General features: G+C 37.3%; 1 protein-coding gene across 16 annotated transcripts in view; it reads left to right on the top strand.

Moving 5' to 3' along the window:
* LRRFIP2 (LRR binding FLII interacting protein 2) overlaps positions 1 to 13,507 on the top strand; it is a 55,608-nt gene extending 42,101 nt beyond the window's left edge. For 8 of the 16 annotated variants that reach the window (XM_014258696.2, XM_014258695.2, XM_014258694.2 and 5 more), the window contains 10 exons: positions 314 to 484; positions 777 to 869; positions 2,916 to 3,008; positions 6,387 to 6,488; positions 6,747 to 6,879; positions 8,139 to 8,188; positions 9,598 to 9,718; positions 10,711 to 10,790; positions 11,683 to 11,787; positions 12,618 to 13,507. In XM_014258696.2, the coding sequence (XP_014114171.2) occupies positions 314 to 484; positions 777 to 869; positions 2,916 to 3,008; positions 6,387 to 6,488; positions 6,747 to 6,879; positions 8,139 to 8,188; positions 9,598 to 9,718; positions 10,711 to 10,790; positions 11,683 to 11,787; positions 12,618 to 12,728 (1,059 nt within the window). In that variant the 3' untranslated portion in view covers positions 12,729 to 13,507. The remainder of the gene's footprint in view (positions 1 to 313; positions 485 to 776; positions 870 to 2,915; positions 3,009 to 6,386; positions 6,489 to 6,746; positions 6,880 to 8,138; positions 8,189 to 9,597; positions 9,719 to 10,710; positions 10,791 to 11,682; positions 11,788 to 12,617) is intronic. The other 8 variants (XM_014258698.2, XM_088066702.1, XM_088066728.1 and 5 more) reach the window with 2 other exon arrangements.
* Positions 13,508 to 19,850: the final 6,343 nt, after the last annotated feature.

Consider the following 19,850-nt stretch of genomic DNA (forward strand, 5'->3'; position numbering starts at 1 on the left):
TCACTAGAATGAGACACTGATATTACTGCTGTATCTCTGTGAGTTGCTGTGAATGTGGCAGAGTAGAAAATGCAAGTGGAATCCTGTATTTTTCATGCTTTTGTAATGATAACTTTCCATTGTTGTGTATGAGCCAAGTTGAGTAATGGAACTAAACTGTTACTTGATATCGCTAAAGAATATATTTCAGAAACAAAAATGGTTGCATAATTTTCATGTCTAACATCTCATACTTTAGCATTATGGTGGTATTTTAACATTATAACGATGCATCAGAAAGTTAGACTAATGTAAACTTTTCTGCTATCTGTAGGATTCACTAGCTGAAGTTGAGGAGAAGTACAAGAAAGCTATGGTTTCCAATGCTCAACTAGATAATGAAAAAAACAACTTGATTTACCAAGTGGATACTTTAAAGGATGTTATTGAGGAGAAAGAAGAACAGATAGCAGAGTTCTATAGGGAGAATGAAGAGAAGTCAAAGGTATTTTTTTTTTTTTTCTAATCATAAAGTACAGAAATCTGGACTACTTGGTAAGAACAGTTGAAGACTTTGAGTAGCTTTACTTGTTAGTATTGGGCTTAAGTCTTTATGGCATTTTTTCTCTCTACACTTCATTAAATAAAATATTCTGTGTAGTAAGTATCTGGACAACTTATTTAGACTGATTCAATTGGGTTTTTTTAACTGCTTGGTAGGTATAATTTCTCAAATCTTTGCAGTAATTTCTTAGATAACTCAAAATAAATGTAAATAATTGATTTATTTAATACAGGAATTGGAAAGACAGAAACACACCTGCAGTATTCTGCAGCATAAGTTGGATGAACTTAAAGAGGGCCTTCGACAGAGAGATGAATTGATAGAGGTATGGTCATATGAGTGTATGATAGAACCTGTGCAAATAAATATGGTGTAAGATTTACATGGGAATCATACACAAAACAGGATTAAATGCTATCTTGCATTTTTAATAAATAATTTATCTTGTTTTAATGGGTAGTATTTAAGCTACTGAGTGTCCTAAATTTATGAAGCTAAAAATGTCTCTGCAAGGTTTTCAAATGTGTTAACGTCTTGCAAAACCTTTAATTCTTGTGAGAATTGTGGTTCTCTCATGAATGTTCCTTGTGTCTTTCCTTTGTTGTGAGGACAGAACTAATATTTGTCAATAATTTTCCAAATAATTTTCCATTACCAAAAGTTCTGATGCATGGATAATACCAAATGTTAGTCTTCGTCTTTCCCAAAACTTTCCATTTCAGTTATTTCAGATTTTTGTGAGTATCAACAATTTTGATAATCAAATCAATCAAAAAGTTTGCCATACTGAGTATTTGTTTGCTTACCAGTCAAATGTAACACACAACGACCCTGGTCAGCATGTTACTGGGTCATGACCACGTTATTGGGTGTGCAGTGTATTCTTTTCCCCTCTCACCTCGTTCTTTTTCCCCTTTTCCCTTTTGTTTCTGGAAGGAAACCCACCAACCCTGAAATCCCAGAGCTGTTATCAGTCTTCATTTTAAAATGGTCACAAAGAAATTTATATATATTTATATATATATATGTATGTCTGTATGTATATTGTCAGCAGTATGTGTGTGTCCATTTCCCAATGATTTTAATTGGAAGTTGTAGTTCAATTATGTAATTTTCCCACTGTCTCTTTATTGCAGTAAAAATGGATTATTTTTAATTGTGTAGGCCAAAGTCTCCACTGTCATTTTCAAAAGCTGTGTAATAGTTCACTGATCCTTATTTCTTCACTGTATTCTTGTGCTCTCTAGGTGGTAATACTGTAACTTCAAATGGTTTCTGAAAAGTCCTAGTTGAGTTTTGGAAGTATTGTCCTTCATGAACTGGAGTTGATATGAGTTACTAGCAGTAGAAAAGGATTAAGATTATCCTAAATACCAGCATTTTGAGTTAGATAAATGCTGACAAAAAATTCTAAATGCGAAAAAATTCTGTTGTGGCTCTGTTGCTTGCTCTAAGTTATCTTTGACTTCCCTGAGAATTAAAGAACAACTTTGCATGTTCTTGTTCGGGTTTTTGCTGGGGTTTAAGTGTATGAACCAGGAATATACAGTAGATTTGTCTGGAATGTTTGCTTTGGTAGAATGTAGCATGTGTCAAATAGTCACAAATACATCCAGTCCCTTTGAAGATTTGACCCGTATTTACTGCTTATTTGTGTCTTTTTCCCATCTATTAACACTAACAGAAAACCTAGTTGAAGCCATGTAGTTTTTTGCAGAAAGACATTATCTTCCATTCCCAGATGTAAAATCAAGTTCACTCCTTAAGAGGGAAAAAAATTGTCTCTAACCCTTAAAATTCTTAGTCATCTTCATAGCTAAGGATTTAATTATGTTTGCAGGACAAGCAGCAAAATGCAGTGATAGTCAGCTAAAAAAGTAGGACTACACTTGATATGTATTCATATCTTAGCAGAAAGCAGTCAGCAGTTGTTTTTTGCTTCCTGGATGTTTGATTCAAACTTCCTTCTTTATGCTTCCAAGAAGATTAATTTATAAAACATTAATAAATCCAATTGTTAACATTAATGTTCACTTCCAAAGGGGACTTGAAAGTATCTGGAAGGTACAGCAGGATAATTGTTTCTATCCACAGACTGCAGTGGGAACAGTCACTAAAGAAAATTAACTCTAGCTGCAATAAGTCTTCCCAACAGCGTTGATTGAATAGAATTAAATACCATTCTCTTGCATGAATTAATGAGAAATATTTTATATTAAACTGCACACTGTTTCTGTAACTCCATGCTCACAAACTCTTTGGTTGACTTTTATTACTTAGTTTCCTTTATCTATTTTAATGTTTGGGATTTTTTTTCCATTTCCTTACTTCTCTTTCCTCTTTTATTCTTCCCTCATCCTATTTACCACAGGCGAATCAACGTATGCAGGAGAATATAGACTCCATAACCAAAGAAGTGTTTGATCTCCAGGAGACAATTAATTGGAAAGATAAAAAAATAGGGGTATGAATCAAATATGGGAGGAAAGGTATTTTTTTAATTTAGAAGTAGATGGATGCCCTCTGCACCCCAAGGAATGTGTGTACTCCAAAGAAATTAAGGCCACTCCCAACTTAACTGAATAAAATGTTTTGCAATCTTTCTCTTCCTCAGAAAAGGAGCCACACTTTATCTTTTCTTGCATAATAATTAGTACTAATTAAAGCTGTAACATGAACTGTTACACATACAATTTTATGATTTTTTTGCAAAATTTTTGATGGCATGCCTAGTGGTAAAAATGATCTTGAATTGACTTCTGCAACCAACTTGCACATTCCTGTGTTGCACTTCTGATCCTTGCAGGATTGGTTAGCTTGGATGCAACACTGAACCAAGTTGGTTTTGTGATACTTTGGGTATTGAGAGTTGTAATTGAAACAGTGGTTGAAGGTGACTTTTTGAGGAGCATCCGTAAAGTTCCTGTGTAGGAAGAAAGGTGGTACAGGAAGAACTGTGCTGATACTTTTCAGCTAATGTAGGTCAGGCAGGGTTTTTTCAGCTTTGCTTCTGGGCAGTGCAGAAGTCATAGAGCTGAGTCAGCCTGACCATGGCTCTGAACTTGTGGCTGCTCTGGGACACAAGCAGATTGCCTGGTGGCAATAGGAAGTTAATTGGAAAGCCTTTAAAAAGGAATTATCTGCCTCTTAACGGCTCAGGGGTCATTTCTCTCTACCTGACTTTTTTACACCATATTTCATTATATGCAGATTTATTTAAAAATCGTTTTATTTGCTGGAGTTCAAGTCACCTTGAAAAATTGCCTTTTAATTGATGGTGCCCAGTTCAAAAGCTATGCCATCTTATATGTTTTTTTTCCATGCTTCAGTCTTTCTCTTCCACCATAAAAAAATTTCAGCACTCTGTTGGAGTTTTCTGAAGATTCTTCTGAAAGCTTTTTATCTTTAATTTACCCTATTCTTTCCATACTTACTTCTCTCACTTGTATATTGGACTGTCTCAATTTGTGCAATATTTCTGTGCACTTTCAAATACATTGCCAGAGTGAGTACAAGCATATCCCATATGCAAATATAGCTATCAGCCAGAATGACAAGAAAGATAGATATATTTTCCTTTGGCCAGAATTGCCCTGCCAGTTGGTATTATTGTAAACACCATAACTGGTCATTTTTTCTTGTTTGTTTGTTTTTTGTTTTTTTTTTTTTTTTAATTCTCAGAATTGAGCTCTCTTCAATAAGAAAATGTAAAAAATGCTGCTCTTTTCCTTCTCACATCTATAAATATTTACATAGTTTTCTTAGCTCACAGTTTTTGAGCCTTTCTCCGTCCTAATGAGCAGCTTTGCTAATTTTTACTCTATTCCAGCTTTAGAAATCTCTGTGAAGCTTCACAACGTAGTTTATAAATAAAATTGTAATCTAATTTTACAATGTGTGCAAGACCTTTCACCTGTTTCAGAAAAAGAAAGGGATACAAACAGAAGAAAAATAGCACAAGTTTGTTTTACACCTGCCTTTTTATGTTGACCTGTTTCTGCAGTGCTTGAAATTTGTGGTTATATTTGATATCAAATTAGATCATTTTGAGGACACTGAGTTACAGCTTTGGGTTATATTCCTGAAATATACAGTTATTCTACTGTTTAGTGGCTCCAAATTTTCAGTTAGTAATGGCAACTCTGAATTTGGTACAAAGGTCATGAAGGCCTTTGGAATATTTAGAAAATAGGACCCCAAACATCTCTGCATTCTGGCATATGATCAGATTTTGCTCATATCAGTATGGTAAAACCTGTCTGCAGAACTTTGTTGTCCTGATTTCTGTTTCCTGCCCCAATAGAAGAATTGCAGAGATAGATTTTTGTGTAAAATCCATGTCATACTAAATTAAACCCTGGGCCTACAAACACTAGGATTTTTACTGCTTTTGAATAGTGATTACTTAGATTGACGTAGGTAGAAATACATAGCTGTATCAGTTTCACTTTCTTCATCAGAATTTTCCAAAACTTGTGTTAGGAGGGGGTGAGGATAGAAAATATGTTTGGGGAAGGTCAGCATTGTTACAGGACACTGTCAAGTACACACAATCTGTATCTGTGATTCTGGGCTGGTGTATCCATTCTCTCAAGTGGTGAGCTTACTTCCCCTTCTATCTCTGCCATTTTTCTTCAAAAATTAAAGAGATGTGTGTGTCTTTTAAGTAGAGCAAAATCATTACAAATTATGTAATGATTAAGGTTCTTCATGCTGTTTATTATGTAGTTAGAGATCTAGTGTGTGCTAGGAAATAAAGGGACATGTTACAAATTTTTAAATTGAGGTGCCAACTAATGTTTTCCCATAGGTTGAATTGCCTTTATTTTAAATGTTACATTTACATACAAATAAATCAAGTGCAACAGCACTTGTCAAAATTTTCTGTTAAAACTGAGTAATGCTTTAAAATATTGCTCTAGTATACAGATTCTAGATGACTATTAAAATTCAGCATACTGCCACTACATGCAGCAAATACAGTACAAATGTATACACCTGCATTTCTTTCTTGGTATCAGTCCATTCCTACACAGTCATGCATAGCACAAGGTTTAGTTGGATCATTTTCTTGGCAAAAAATGTGTGTATACTTTTGCACTTGTTGCATGGTGAGGATTATTTTTAATACATACAGTATTGAATGCTGCCCAGTCAAGTAAGTCTCCAACTATCTGCCAGGTAACCTCTCCAGCATAGTTAGGCAAATCTGTCTACACCTATATTGCACTTCTAGCTGCCATACTTTTTTGGTGCTAAAACAGTGCTACTAGTGTTTGCTGCTTTTTTTTTTTTTCCTCTAAAACTGATTGCTTTGGGTTTAGTAGATGGTGTTGTAACCCTTAAGCAACTAGTAAATAAACTAGTATTTGTGAGTGGATACATTCAAGGTCTGCTATGATGTATGATTTCTCCTTCTGTACCTTATAAAAGGCAGAGGAATTAGTTCAATAGATGTAATGTTTTAGGATCTTCGCCATTTGAGTTTCAGCAAATTTTATTTCTTGCTGCAGAGTGCCTGTATGAAGAAGAATCACTTACTCTTTTGGTACTCAATTTAGTTTATCAAAATTCATCACAAAAATAGAATTCACTGAAAAAAAATCTCAAATAATCTAAGACTTGTGTGAAAAAAAAAGTTATGACAAACTCAGCATGAAGTTAGATGTGCAACTTGTAGAAGGCAGTTTTCAGAAATGTATGTTACAACATATTTTAAAAGCGCTTTTAATTTCTTTACTTGTATTGAGCTCTTTGTATTTACTTGTAGAAAATCTTTCTGCTGTCTGTCATATGCTTTTTCTCTGTGCCATTCTTTTTCTTGCTATCTGCCTGAGCCCAGGCCCTAGAAAGACAGAAAGATTACTTTGACTGCATTAAGAATGAGCGAGATGAGCTCAGAGAGGAGTTGGCTGACCTGAAGGAAACAATGAAGAGAGGACAGGTATGTTGGTAGTAGTTACTTTACAGTAACAGAAATCCAGGAATGGGGCATGAAATCGAGGTCAGTAAAAAAGAGGAAGAATGGTTACTATTCTTGTGCAGTCTGAAAACCTGACCTTAGGGTAGGATAAATGATCTGTATCATTGTAACTGTTTCAGTGAACTCGAAAAGCTCTTAAAAAACCTATCTGTTGATTTATATTTTACCACTTGTGTTATATGACTAAGTTTTGTTTGTTTGTTTGCTTTGCATTTTTAGAAACATGGATTAGTTATAATTCCAGATGGCACACCAAATGGTGATGTAAACCACGAATCAGTGGTTGGTACAATAACAGTCGTATCACAGGAAGCTGCTCAGGTCTTGGAATCTGCAGGAGAAGGACCACTAGGTAAAAATATCCTAGCATACTTTATAGAGTTTTTGAGGGCTTTGTTTCCTCTCATTCACAGTGTGTGTGACTTATAGTTGCAGATGCAAGCACCTATGATGCATCTGGAATATATGCTTACACAACTTCCTGATTTTAATTTTTTTGTTTGTTCTGAGTGAAAAAGACAGATGTATCTTTTGAGTAAGAAAAAATATGTGCTTAGGTGTTTGAAACTGATTAGTTCTCTTGGTCCTGTTCCTGTTTTAATAGTGACAGAAAACATCTTGCTTAAAAGTGTTTCTTAGTATGTTTTCCATTGTGTTTCAAGAAAATAATTCTTTAGAAGTATACATAATCAATGAAAGTACATCAAGTGCAGTCTTCCATCACATTCATTAGAAAAAGAAGTTTCAAAAACATTCAAAAAATGACAGGAATAGCGGAGACACTAATTGGGGGTTTCAGGGTTAAGTTGCTTTAATTTGATTTTATCCTTGGGTTGAGCAAGTTATTGTATGCAAGGTCAATCCACTGTAAAACTCTGTTAACATGTAAAAAAAAATCTCTAAATTGATTTATACTTGTACATAATAGTTACATGTTTTTTTATTGACAGAAATTAGACTTGATACATATTTCTGCTGCGGCTCCCTCACAGGGCAATACAAATGTCATTATGCTTCATTTCTGTCAAAGTTACAATTTCTAAGGGAGCTGCTCTAGTCTTAGCACAGTGTTGCTTGATAGACTGTTTTGTAGCCATTACTGATCTTCTGACTAAGTAGAGATGTTGCTGAATTCCTGTGAGTCCTTTTCCAGGTACTTTTTTTGTCATTTGGGAACACTTTTTACGAACTTCCTAAACACATGGGGAAGCTTAGTGGCTTCCGTGAAGAGACAACAACTTTCATAAAAGACAACTTTCAAATAATAACAGAAGAAACTGCTGTTGGAAATGGCTGTTCTAGATGTTGGGAAAAAACTGTTATTGTATTAAAAAAAATAATCGTCAGTTGTTAATTTGCTTTAAAGATTTACTGAACTCTGAGGTCTTTGTTTTACAGTTGTTATACTAATAAACAGTGTGAATGAAGTATTTTCTCCTTTTTTCTGCTGTTAACTGAAGATTGTTGTGTTATTAGTGAAATACCAAAGTTTTGTGGTCCCAGAGCTGTTAGCTTGGATGAGCATTTCAGTTGGAATCAAACAAAAAGTTATGAAAAACATATTCTTAATTACAGATTTCTCTGATTTTTAATTGGGTTCTTTGATTTTAGATATCAGGCTACGAAAACTGGCTGGAGAAAAGGAGGAATTGCTATCCCAGGTAAACTAAGTTATTAATTTCAGAAGTAGACCTTTGTGTATCAGTTTGCTGAGTATTTATATATAAGTAATAAACAAATATTTGTTTATTACTTATATATAAAAGGTGCTTAATAAAATACTTAAGCACTAAAGCAAAATAAAACACTCAAATTCTTACCTCACTGACTACCAGGAATTAGCAGTTACTCTTGCTAGTATCCTTATCCATGGGACTTGGATCTTGGTTGGTAAAGAAACCTCATTTCACTAACTAGTTCGCTGAAATCTAACTTCTTCCTGACTTTAAAAATAAAAGAAAGAGCTTTAGGGATGTGTACTAATGATAAAGTCATAAGATTACACTCTCATAAGTTCAAGTGGCATTTTCTTCAAAATTGCTGAGTGATATTATTTCACTGATCATTTTGGTAACTCAGAGAGAAAATTAATATTATTAAACTAATTGTGTTTAAATACAGCTCTGTTTTGAGAAGAAAGGACTCAAGCAAACATATAGCCATTGAGCAATTGTTAAGAATACTACAGTTTTTGCCCTTTAATTGAAGACATTGCAAATTTAAACCATTTTGTCAACATTTGGGTTTGCTGTGAATGAACCTTAATTATAGTATAGATACTTGTTTGGAATATCAGTAAATTATAGTATTAAATATGTATGCACATATTTAGCACCATATAATTTAAAATTCACTGATCACATATTTGATTTGTGTCATGAATGGGGATTTTGCAAGTTAACTCATGTACTGCTAATCTGTCAAATAATATTTTTGTAAGTGTCCAAAAAGTAGCTCCTACTTCTTTCATAATGTCCATACACAGGGCACATAGCTAAGAAATCTATGTTCCCTGACTACTGGAAAAACTGAGAGACAGCAGCTGTAGCATGAAATGGAACTATTTAAGACTAATGTGCACTACAGACTTGCCTAGGACCATTGTTTCCAGGTGGAGTGTGAGAGATGACTGCTAAAAAAGTCATGGATTATTGTCTGTAAGCTCACTAGGATAGTGTTCAATATCTTCATGTGTGTTTAGAGGGGAAAAGATACACAGTAGAAGAAATCCATAAATAGAGTTTAATGCTATCTCCTCTTCTGAAAAGTGAGCTGTGTTAGTTACTAGGTGCTCCTCACGTGCAGATATCCCTGCAGCACTGACCAATCTGGTGGGCTTGGGTTGTGCATTGCCATGCAGAGGATGTTCACCCAGTGATGGGGATGGGGTCCTACAGCCACAGACCTCAGGGACTGACCCTCCTGCATGGCTCTGCTATTCTTGTTTATGGAACCTTCGCAGCCAGTGGCATCTCAGGACTACTCTGCCTTTTTACCATTGAACATTTAGATAAGCAACTACTGAACTTCTGGGAGTCTCCTTTTCATAAAGAAACACTTCCTTTTTCAGGTTAGAAAACTGAAGATGCAGTTAGAAGAAGAACGACAGAAATACTCTAAAAGTGATGGCATGAATCCAGATATAATAGGCTTGGAGAATGGCTCTGACTTGCAGCTAATTGAAATGCAAAGTAGGTATATTGTTACTGTTCAAAGTTATTCTCTTTCCAAAGCGTACTTCCAGCTCCTGTTGTTGTGCACTGGTAGTATTGTGAGTGACTGTATTGTTGAGCAGATAGGTTTTGCTGGTATATGTCCTTGCATGGAATTCTCACTGCAGAATAGCTTCAAAATCCATCTCTTTCAGTTTTGGAGAAAACATTCTGGGAAGTTATTTTTCAATTGATAATCTTGCCTAGAGTGGGTGCCACTACTTGGATACAATTGTTAGACAATAGAGTTTCAGCTAAGATTTAAAAAAAATATGTATTCTGTGGGATGATTTTGTTCAATCTTTGATATAGAAACCTAACCTAGAAGACTTGTCCTGAAGCAAAACGTGAAAATTTATTCAACATAATATTTAGTGTTGCTTCATAGAAGCACTGAGGTGCTTTTTATTTCAAGCAAGCTATTCAGCTGAAAACTTATTTGTTTGACAGATTGTCATTTAACATGCTTGTGTTCGTGAACATAAACAAAGCACTGGCAATGCGAGGGCTCAAATATAGCAGCAAAATAATTTGCCAAGCTCCTTAGAGTTTGTCAGTCAGGTTCAAGCCTTGTGCTCCTTATTCAAATATTATTACAGATGTCTAAGCTGAATGCTGCTGGTATTATGTTTATTGTGGTCTGACATTTTGCAGTGTGTGTTATTATGTTGATTCTGTTCTCTAAGGAATTAGTTTGCTGATCTAACCATGTGTTTTAAAAGGTGTGTATCTCATTGGTGCACTTGAGATTTAATACACACTTTTATAGAGACAGTAGCTGTGTTCTCTAACTGAAGGAAAATTATTTATTTTCCATACTCTTGTAGACTGCTAAAAGAACATTTGCCTCTTTGTGATCCTGGATATGGGCTTCTCAATAAAATGGTCTTTTTAATGAATTTTAATTAAAAGGGAAACTGCTAGTTTAGAGAGTTGCTTTGACTAACATATTCATGTCAATTTTTGTTTAGGAGATGCCAACAGACAAATTAGTGAATACAAATTTAAGCTTTCAAAAGCTGAACAAGATATAACTACTTTGGAACAAAATGTAAGTGTTTTTTTTTCATGATTGTTATTACACTGCACACTTTCACAATATTTTTTTCAATAAAAACTATGAAAGCATATTTCACCCTTTGATTTTCTGTTTGATATTTAGTTTGCATAGAATGATAGCATATTTTTCATATTTCCTGCAATTAAATACTTGTGCACAGCCTAACCATAAGAGAAAATCTACTGAGATGCTGAGCTATAAAACCATGTTATTGACTTACAAAATGTGATTGATTTAATAGATAACTCTCAACTTTACAGAGTAAGTTTTGTACCTTCCACAGTATTTACAACTTTCTTACGAGTAATTAAGTTACATAAATTGATTTTTCTAGAGCTGGTAGCTTCAGTTTGTCTTTATAATCTGCCATACTTTTGTTTTTTAGGAACTTGACTACAGCTTATTACCTAAAAATTTAATGAAGAATTATAATTTAAATCACAGATGTGTATCTTTTCTCTTTTGCACAGATTCAGTCTAGTAGCCTATCATGTGGATCTAGGGGTAGCAGGGTACATAAAACAATCCAGCCAGTGGTTTTAACATTTGCAGGTTGCAATCAGGATTTGTCTCAAGTCCTCTCCTTACTGCTGAACTCTGTGCTTGGGCTCAAGACCTCTTTCATCATCTGTTGATAACAGTTCACAGTCTCCTTTCTACTTTGCACCTTTGTCATACAGTTTCTGCTTTTCAACTTTCCACTTTCATTTTTAATCCCATGTGTTTCCCAATTGTTGACTTTTTGCATTCCAACTCTTCACTCTCTGTTAGTTCTTTAACCTTCTGTATCTTCTCAGCTGTGTCCTTAGAAGAGCAGCTGGTGGCAGGTGAATTCCAGGTGGAGCACCTGCGTATGTTCCTTTTGTCTTATTTGGGTTTACAGATTGGACGACTTGAGGGACAGGTTGCAAGATATAAAAATGCAGCAGAAAACGCAGAAAAAGTAGAAGATGAACTCAAAGCTGAAAAAAGGAAGCTTCAGCGAGAGGTAACTGACTTGGTTTTCTTTCCAGCTGTATGTTCCTTTCTGTCTTGAGCTGCTCTTTCCTTTGCCTCCAAGCTTTTTTTTTTGTAATCTTCAATTACAGCTTTTAATTGTTTTTTGAGATGACCTTCAAGTCTCAATATGACATTAAGAAGACATCTAGTGCATTAAAGTAATACTAACTACAATTCAATGCTGTACTTCCTTGAAAGGAAGCATCTAAGTGATATTTTTTTCTAAATGTGATAACTTAAAATACTTTATATTTCAAAGTAATCCTTCTACAAAAATTGCTAGAGAGTTGAATGGTTCCTATGTCAAGTGACAGCCTGGGAATTTTCCAACTTGCACCTCACAGGATTCTGGGGAGAAACTGTACTTAACTGAGCTGTTAATCATTCTTGCTAAAGAGCTACTGCATCACTAGAATGATGCCTGCTACTTTGATAGGAATACATATCTGTATGCAAGTAATGGTGGAGAGTACCTTGTTCTAGGTAAATTGCTTTCATGTAATGGGAGGTTGCAGGCACCTAGTTCTTTTGGAATTAATACACTTCAGTTCAGTGAATAGTGAATTCATTAGTGTTCAGTAGTGAATGCACTACTGAATTATAGTAGTAAATAATTCATTATAGTCAATAGTGAATACACTGCACTTCATTCGCTTCACAATTATTTTTAACAGTTTAATTCTGCAATAATGGAAATGTTACATCTTAACTTCTGTGGCAGTCTTATGAAACATAATACTTTTACTCCCCTTAGCAAGCTTGAGATCAGCACAAAGCCTTAATAAACTAAAGTGATTGTGATTTTTTTTTTTTTTATAGTTAAGAACAGCACTGGATAAGATAGAAGAGATGGAGATGACCAATAGCCATTTAATGAAAAGGCTGGAGAAGATGAAGGCAAATAGGACTGCGCTTTTATCTCAACAGTGAAATGGAAATTGAAAATACAATGCACTGCTCCTTGAATAACTAGTCCCTAGCTTGTTTATAAATACAGACTTTCAGTGGCACAAACTATTTGAACACTGAGCTGTTCACTGGTGGTTTAGTTTCATAATTAAATGGTATACTTTTTGTAATTTATGAGAGAATGAAATGTAGTTTGAATTCCCATGTGAGTGACAGCAATTTTTCAGTAGTGTTTGATTTTAGAGTCAAAGATGGAGCACAAGGCTGTATGTTTTTACAACTGTGGAATCAAGTTTACTCACTATCTCTTTTGGCTGCTTTAATGATGCTTGATGCTCAGAGACAGCTGCATGACTTCAAGACACTGTATTATGAAACTAACATATACTTGCTTAAGACATCACACAGCACAAGTGCCTTTTATCTGGTGCAATTTAGTCTTCATTGTTGAAATAACCTTTGAAACCAGAAAGCATTTTATTTTAAGATACATTTGGGGTATTCCCTAAACTTTATACATTTTGAAAATACATTTTTTAAAATATTTAAATTTATAAGAGAAAATAGGGACTGTATATAAAGATCTGCTTCTTTTGCATGGGCACATCTGACTCCTATGTAATTTTGTCAAATACTAGCTCCTGATACTCTTAGCATTAAGAGTGCAGATTTAAAAACTGAAATTGTACACCATCAAATTGTGCCATCCGCTTAAGTGCGAATTAAAATTTTATGGGGGGAGGAAGGGAATGAGAAATGCGGCTAAGGAGTTTATTAAAAGGACACTTTACTGACCAAAACTGGATGTTTTGTGGTTTTTTTTGAATACTGAGATGCTAACAGGAAAGAGCAAAATCTGTAGAATAGTAAAATCTGATCTTCATATTCTTAACAAGTATCTTTCTACCTTTGAAAGAGTGAGTTTGAATTTTTTTTTCTTAATTTAGTCTGCTACTGTTTGACAGTACTGCCAAAGAGCAGAGGAGCTGCACAAGGAAGAAGGTATTTTCTGGAATGGTGTGGTTTTTGTCTGTAGCATACTCCCTGTAGACAGTGAGTATAATTAAGAACTTAGACTCTTCGAGCTGGCACATAACAAGTAGGACATCAGTAGAACCTGCAGAGGCAATGATGAAGTGTTTGAAGTAGCACTGCCCGTGTTGAACTCTGCTTGAGGCCAGCAGGAGCCTTAGTCTGAGAGGAATCATTCTTTTGGACTTGTAGCAGGTGTTTTCCTGCAATTTTGGAAATTGCTACTCTTCTGGGAGTATTTCTCTAAGCAAGGCAGGTTTCAGGACCTTTGCAATCCTGAGAGTTAGTACCTCTGCTTGACTAGAGCTGTTTCCAAAGAGCAGCCATCTTGACAATGCAAAACTACAGCTTTCTGTCTCTGGATGTCTCCTGGATTTTAAAATAAAAAAATCATTCCCTGTTAAGATACCTTGTAAGCAGCAGATCTACTTAAGCCTATTTATTAAATAGGAGACAATTACACTTGGTGATCACATAGATCATTGTGCTGTTAACTCTTTGCTTTTTGTTGTGTACTTATTCAGTAGAAACTCTCAACTCTTGATTAGTTCTTTGTTAGGTATTCTGAAGATAAACTGATACTTTGGAGGTTTTCATTGTGTACAAAAGTCTATTTGGCACGTGGGTAGGGGACCTTTCTTTTCATTCACCTCCTCTAAACCACCCCATTGAAGCTGGACATTATATGCCACAGGGAAAACGACAGCTTCAGTATTAAACTGACTGTCAGGTAAGGAGTTTCTCTTGGGGTAGAGGTAAAGCATAGCTACATTCTTTCTTAAAATCAAGATTTCTAGTAATTTTTTAAAAGAAAAGTTAATAACACTTCTGTAAGCATGGGCATATTAATTGAAGACATTTCCAAGTTCTTGCAATGAGAAAATTAAAGCAAATTCAACAAAATACCAGGTTATATAGTTCAGTCTGGGCATAGTGCAGCCAGTGCACTCTCTACCTCCTCTGTTGTATCTGTGTAAGCAACTGTGTGTAAGGCTCTAATAAAGGACTTTACAGAGGTACATGTACTCCGGGTTAGATGCATGGGAGAAACACCAACCAGATATTCTCAAGAGGCTGAAACAAAAGTTTACTGGCAAACTAGAAAGTCAGGGAAATTTAGCAAAAAATTTAGTACAACATCCAATCAACGTAAAATACTGCTCAAAGCATTGATTTGGCCCATTCAATTTAGCAAATTTTAAACCCCTTCAATGTTAAGTTACTCAGAATGTTTCAAGAAGAGGGAATTAAAAAGAAGAAAGACAGAAAAGATATAGAAAAGCACACATTTAAAAGATATAGAGAAGGCAGCTCATGGGTTCCAGCAGTGTTCAGATACAAACTCCAAGATGAAGGTAGGGTCAAAGTGTATGGTGGCCTCATTTTAAGCCTTGGCCTTCCTGGGCCTTCCCCAGAGGTGGGACTTCCTTTGGCCACTCAAAAGCTGGCTTAGGCAAGAGTGGAGCACTGCTTCCCATGTGCAAATGACTGGCAGACACTGTGGGGCTCGGATAAAGGCTCTAGGGGTGGGTGCTGGGGAGCAGCTCACTGTCTTACCAGGGCAAGGTCTGACCTACCTTATCTTCCCTTATCTCAAAATACCTTGAGACATCAATCTTTTCACTGTATTAGCCAGCCTGTCAGCTCCGATTTGGCTATCCAGCTGGAGCAGAAAGTCAATTGCCACAGTGACAAATGTGGTTTGAGAAACAGAATCTGGACTCTGCCTTGATTTGGTGCTGGTCTGGCTTGCTATGAAGACTGTGAGAGATGCTCTGCTTTGAGACGTGGGCAAGGAGGTATTTTGGGGGTAGAGCCTTAGCAGCATGAGCTTTCCTGCTTTGTTCTAATGGGCTTTTGATGCATTTGTCCCTGATAAAATGTAGCTTCAAAACACCAAGGAAGAACCCTCTGTGATTTGACACTGTTAATACTCCAGTAGGGGATGTGTTAGAGGAATATCAAACTGTTTTAAGAATGTATAGCACTGCCTGGTTTTTATTTGTCTGCTACTTTTTGAAGTGGCTTCTTCTGTTGTGAGGATATGAAGAGACAAATGCATCCCAGGGTTATGGTGACAGAGGAGAGATTCACAGCCTCACCTGTCCCATGTGAAGAGGCATGAGACTCCTTCCTTTGTGTAAACAGAAGTCATTCTTATGCTTGGTTTGTCCATGTTAGTCTCTGCATTTCAAATGAAGGGCAGTGCCTGCTGAATGTTTTCTTATATTCCTCCATAATACAATGTTGGGACTATTGACCTAAAACTTACAGGCTCACCCTGAGAATCAGTAATTCCAGTGGGGAGTGTAAAGCTGATGTTGTACTCTTCTGCAGCAGAAGGATGTAAACAGGGTGAGCTCTTTCCTCCATTTGTCACTTCAATATCCCTGCAGTGACAGTTTCCTGTAACTAGACAGCAAGCTTTGTGTGAAGCCTGCTTGGAGCATAGGAAGCCCTCTCAACCTGAGTGTGCTGCAGCTTCTCATTTCTGTGTTGGTATGCCTAGAACTGTCAAGAAAGCAAGGCTGGTCTCCCTCCAGAAACTGCCATAGGACCTCTAGCAAAGGCTAAGTATCATATCATATACTTTCTCTGCCTTAGGTGATGGAGCCTCCAGACTGTCTCAATGGGTAACAACCCATTCTTCCTTATTCTTTGGTGTGCCTCTCTAACACTGGGCAGATGCAGCCCTGCCCTGTAGAGGGTTGCCTTCCAGTGTGCCAAAAATAACTTGTATATCAGGAGATGATGCTAGGTAAATTCAGACTCCAGATGAAGTGGATGTCGTTTCCATTAATTGTGTATTGTTAGAAAGGGGCAATTAGTGTGTAAAATACACCTCTAGCAAAGAGCACTGTGCCCATAGAAAATACTGGTTTGAAAAATATAGTTGCAGGTTTTTTGCTATACCAGGAAGTCACTGGTGGTTTGGGAGAGGATGTTGATAACCTTCCAGAAGGTATTTTATTCGAGGAGCTAGTAATCTTGAACAGACCACATCTGCTCTACTGCACCTTGTACTTGAAGCTAAGAAATGCATACATTCCTCATACAATCTCTAATATCTTGGGGAAAGATAAGCTCCATGTGGATCAATAGGTGGAATGTAATGATCCTGATGGGAGACCCCTGTGCAGTGTGGAGTTAGCAGAACATATAGCACTTAACCTCAGCAGGTGCAGGCCTGTCCTGTATATATGAAATGGCCTCAGGTTCTTTGCTGCACAGGTTCTGTGACTGCAGGATCAACTCAGCCAGCTCATTGTAAGTTACTAGCTTGCAGGCAGCTCCCACTTTGTAGCAGTGGTTATGCCACTTCCATAGCTGTGGTTTAATCTCTAAAGATGGCAAGGAACATCCTTTATGAATAGAGCTATTGTTCTGTAAGAAAATTATAAGATAACTCAAATGACCAAATAAAAAAAGAATCTCTCCTATTGACAAGGTCTGTCTAGCATGATGCATGTAGATCAGAAGCCTGTTCAAAGCTACAGCAACCAGCATTCCTGCCATCTCAAATGATGTAAGATTGCCTATAATATACTCCCCTTATAATGTTAGATTTAGTAAATAACAATTTTAACGATAGTCTGAGTATCTCTCTCTTCATTGTTGCATGCTAGCACCTTCTGCAAAACAGTGATAAACTATAGGTAGAGTCTATTTCAATTTGAAATTAGGAGTCTACAGCTAGAATTCTGTACATCTAACTTGGGATCATACTTGTAGTCTACTTGAGGTACCCTCTACAATGTATTAAAATAGAGCAGGTTCGCCCTGTTCTCATAGCAAGAGCGTTTAGTCTGTGGAATCCAGGGTGTCTCCTTTTATCAGGAGGAATAAGGTAATATCTTAATAATTATGGTAATATCTTTGAAAGATAAATGTCTGCCAAGGAAAGCAGAAGCCCTTCTGGAATAGAAAGAAGACTTCTTCCTCCAAATTATTATAACTTTGACATTATGGGGATTTCAGACAAAAAAACGTAGAAAACGGAGCAACAGTTCTTTACCAGAAAATAGAACAGAACAGAGCAAGCAACAACACGGTAACAGAAACTTCCAGTCCTCTCCACTTTTCCCCTCTGGGTGTAGCTATGAATGCTGCTGGCAGCGGGCACTGGGATGCGAGCCCGGAGCTTCCATGGGACGGGAGCCGGGAGTGCTCCGTCTTTGGACAGGTTACCGCAAACTCACGCTGGTGACGGGAGATCTCAACGCTGGCTGGCAGCTGCTGCAAAATCTGAGTCTGCCGGGGGAAAGGATGCTCTCTCTGGCAGTGGGTGCAGGCAGGGAAACAGGGAGAACTTGGCCGTAGCGCTGAGCTGCTGCGCAGAAAAAGAGCCGGGGAGACCGTGCGGCTCCTGGGGCACACCACAGCTCCCGGTCTCAGAGCGGCAAAGAAAAATCCCCACCAGCTAAAAATACCTGCCAAACCCATGTTCCCCGCACCAAAAGGATTTCGTTAGTATGCTAGGGCTATCAGCCACCTCCCTTTAGCTCAATCACCGACCACCCATCCCCGAGGAGCCCCCCCTCCCTCTTCTTCGCAATGACAATGGGAAAAGTTCTCTAAAAAGTCTAAACCCATAATAGGTAATAATGTAGTAGGAAGTCCATTATATCTGTTGTTTGTGTTGCAGTACTCCTGTAACACCCATGATAATTTTTCTTGAGGCAGAGAAGACTCTTAAAGTGATCCCAGAGTGACAGATATGAGAACAAAAGGTATTGTGAGATGAAGCCTCAGCCTGTCCTCACTGTGAGCCCCTTACAGTCCCCAACTACCAGAATCCTGACACCTACACCAAATATATTTTTAGCTGTGGCAGGGCTTGCTACCTCCTTGCCTCTTCTCTGGGTGGATGAGAAATGTGGCGAGGGCCCATCAGAATGGAAAACACAACCAGACATCAATGCTGAAATGAAGAATGTCAGGAGCAGGAAAGACCAAAGATCCATTCTCCAGAGAAGCTGCTCCATAGTGTGGGAGCTGTGCTGGACTGAAGTCCTTTATCAGCCTGAAAGCAAGGGAATGGGACTGGAAACTCCTTTAGGTTAGCTCCTTGGTCTGAGCACTGGCTTTGTCACACCTTGCTCTTGGACAACCAATTTTCCTTTGTCCGTAGGACAGGCATTTGGACTCTGTTCCAGAGCTGTGCACCTAAATCCTGAGCACCTAACCCAGGTACCTAGGGTCTGCACTTCCCCTAGTCATCCTCCCAGTAGTAAATATTGTACCAGAGAGCCATCTACAGAGCAGAGGTAGGGGATCAACTGTGTTCTGACATCCCTGTGGTGAAAACATTCAGCTGAGTTGCTTTTACACATGTTGTACACTAGGCTGTGCTTTGTCTCTATGTTTGCAGACAGTTAAATTTCTTATTACTTTGTCCTGAATAAGCCACAGATTAACCCAGAGTAATCCCCATTGATCTTACTGGGAGGCGATGTAGTAGGGTAACCAGACAATATTTTTCCCAGAGATTCATGTCAAGAATGATTATGGAATTTGCTGTGAATTAACTAAAAGTAAAGCCCATATTGCAGGAAGAAGCAGCTGGCCTTAACAGTTCTGTATTTGATGAACACATGGCTTGAGCAGTTTTCAGTGAATTATTGTAGAGGTGGGACCTACAATACCTCTGCAATAGAAACGTGGCCCCTTTCAAACACGCAGCAGCTGTTAGTTTCTTATTGCATGTCCTCCATGGTCCTGTCCTTAGTTGGAGGGGATACATGGTGAGGTTTCCCTTCTTTGTGTAGGAGTGACTGGTGAGTTGCAGTCAGGAATGTTGTGTCCTCAGCTTTGGAGGAACCACTAGACACTAAATGTATCCTTTGGCATCTTTAAAAGTTATAAAAGCTGATATTTTTCACAGTTTAATTGCTGCATTACCAGCTTCTGAGTGGGTTTTTTTGACGGCACTGTCTCATTCCTTAACAATATTCACTTTGATAGTCCACCAAGGTTTCTTACCACTCATAATGGTGTTGGGTAGAAAGAAAAGCAAAACTATTAGTCTGAGTCTTGTAGAGAGAGAATCTGGCAGGAGTCTGAGCTGCCTCTCTTGCTATGGTGTTGGAGATACGAGTTATCTGACTCTTG

The sequence above is a fragment of the Pseudopodoces humilis genome, chromosome 1 (assembly GCF_049639895.1).
Source record: "Pseudopodoces humilis isolate 2021_Gansu_Grassland_sample_001 chromosome 1, ASM4963989v1, whole genome shotgun sequence".
NCBI classification, from domain to species: domain Eukaryota; kingdom Metazoa; phylum Chordata; class Aves; order Passeriformes; family Paridae; genus Pseudopodoces; species Pseudopodoces humilis.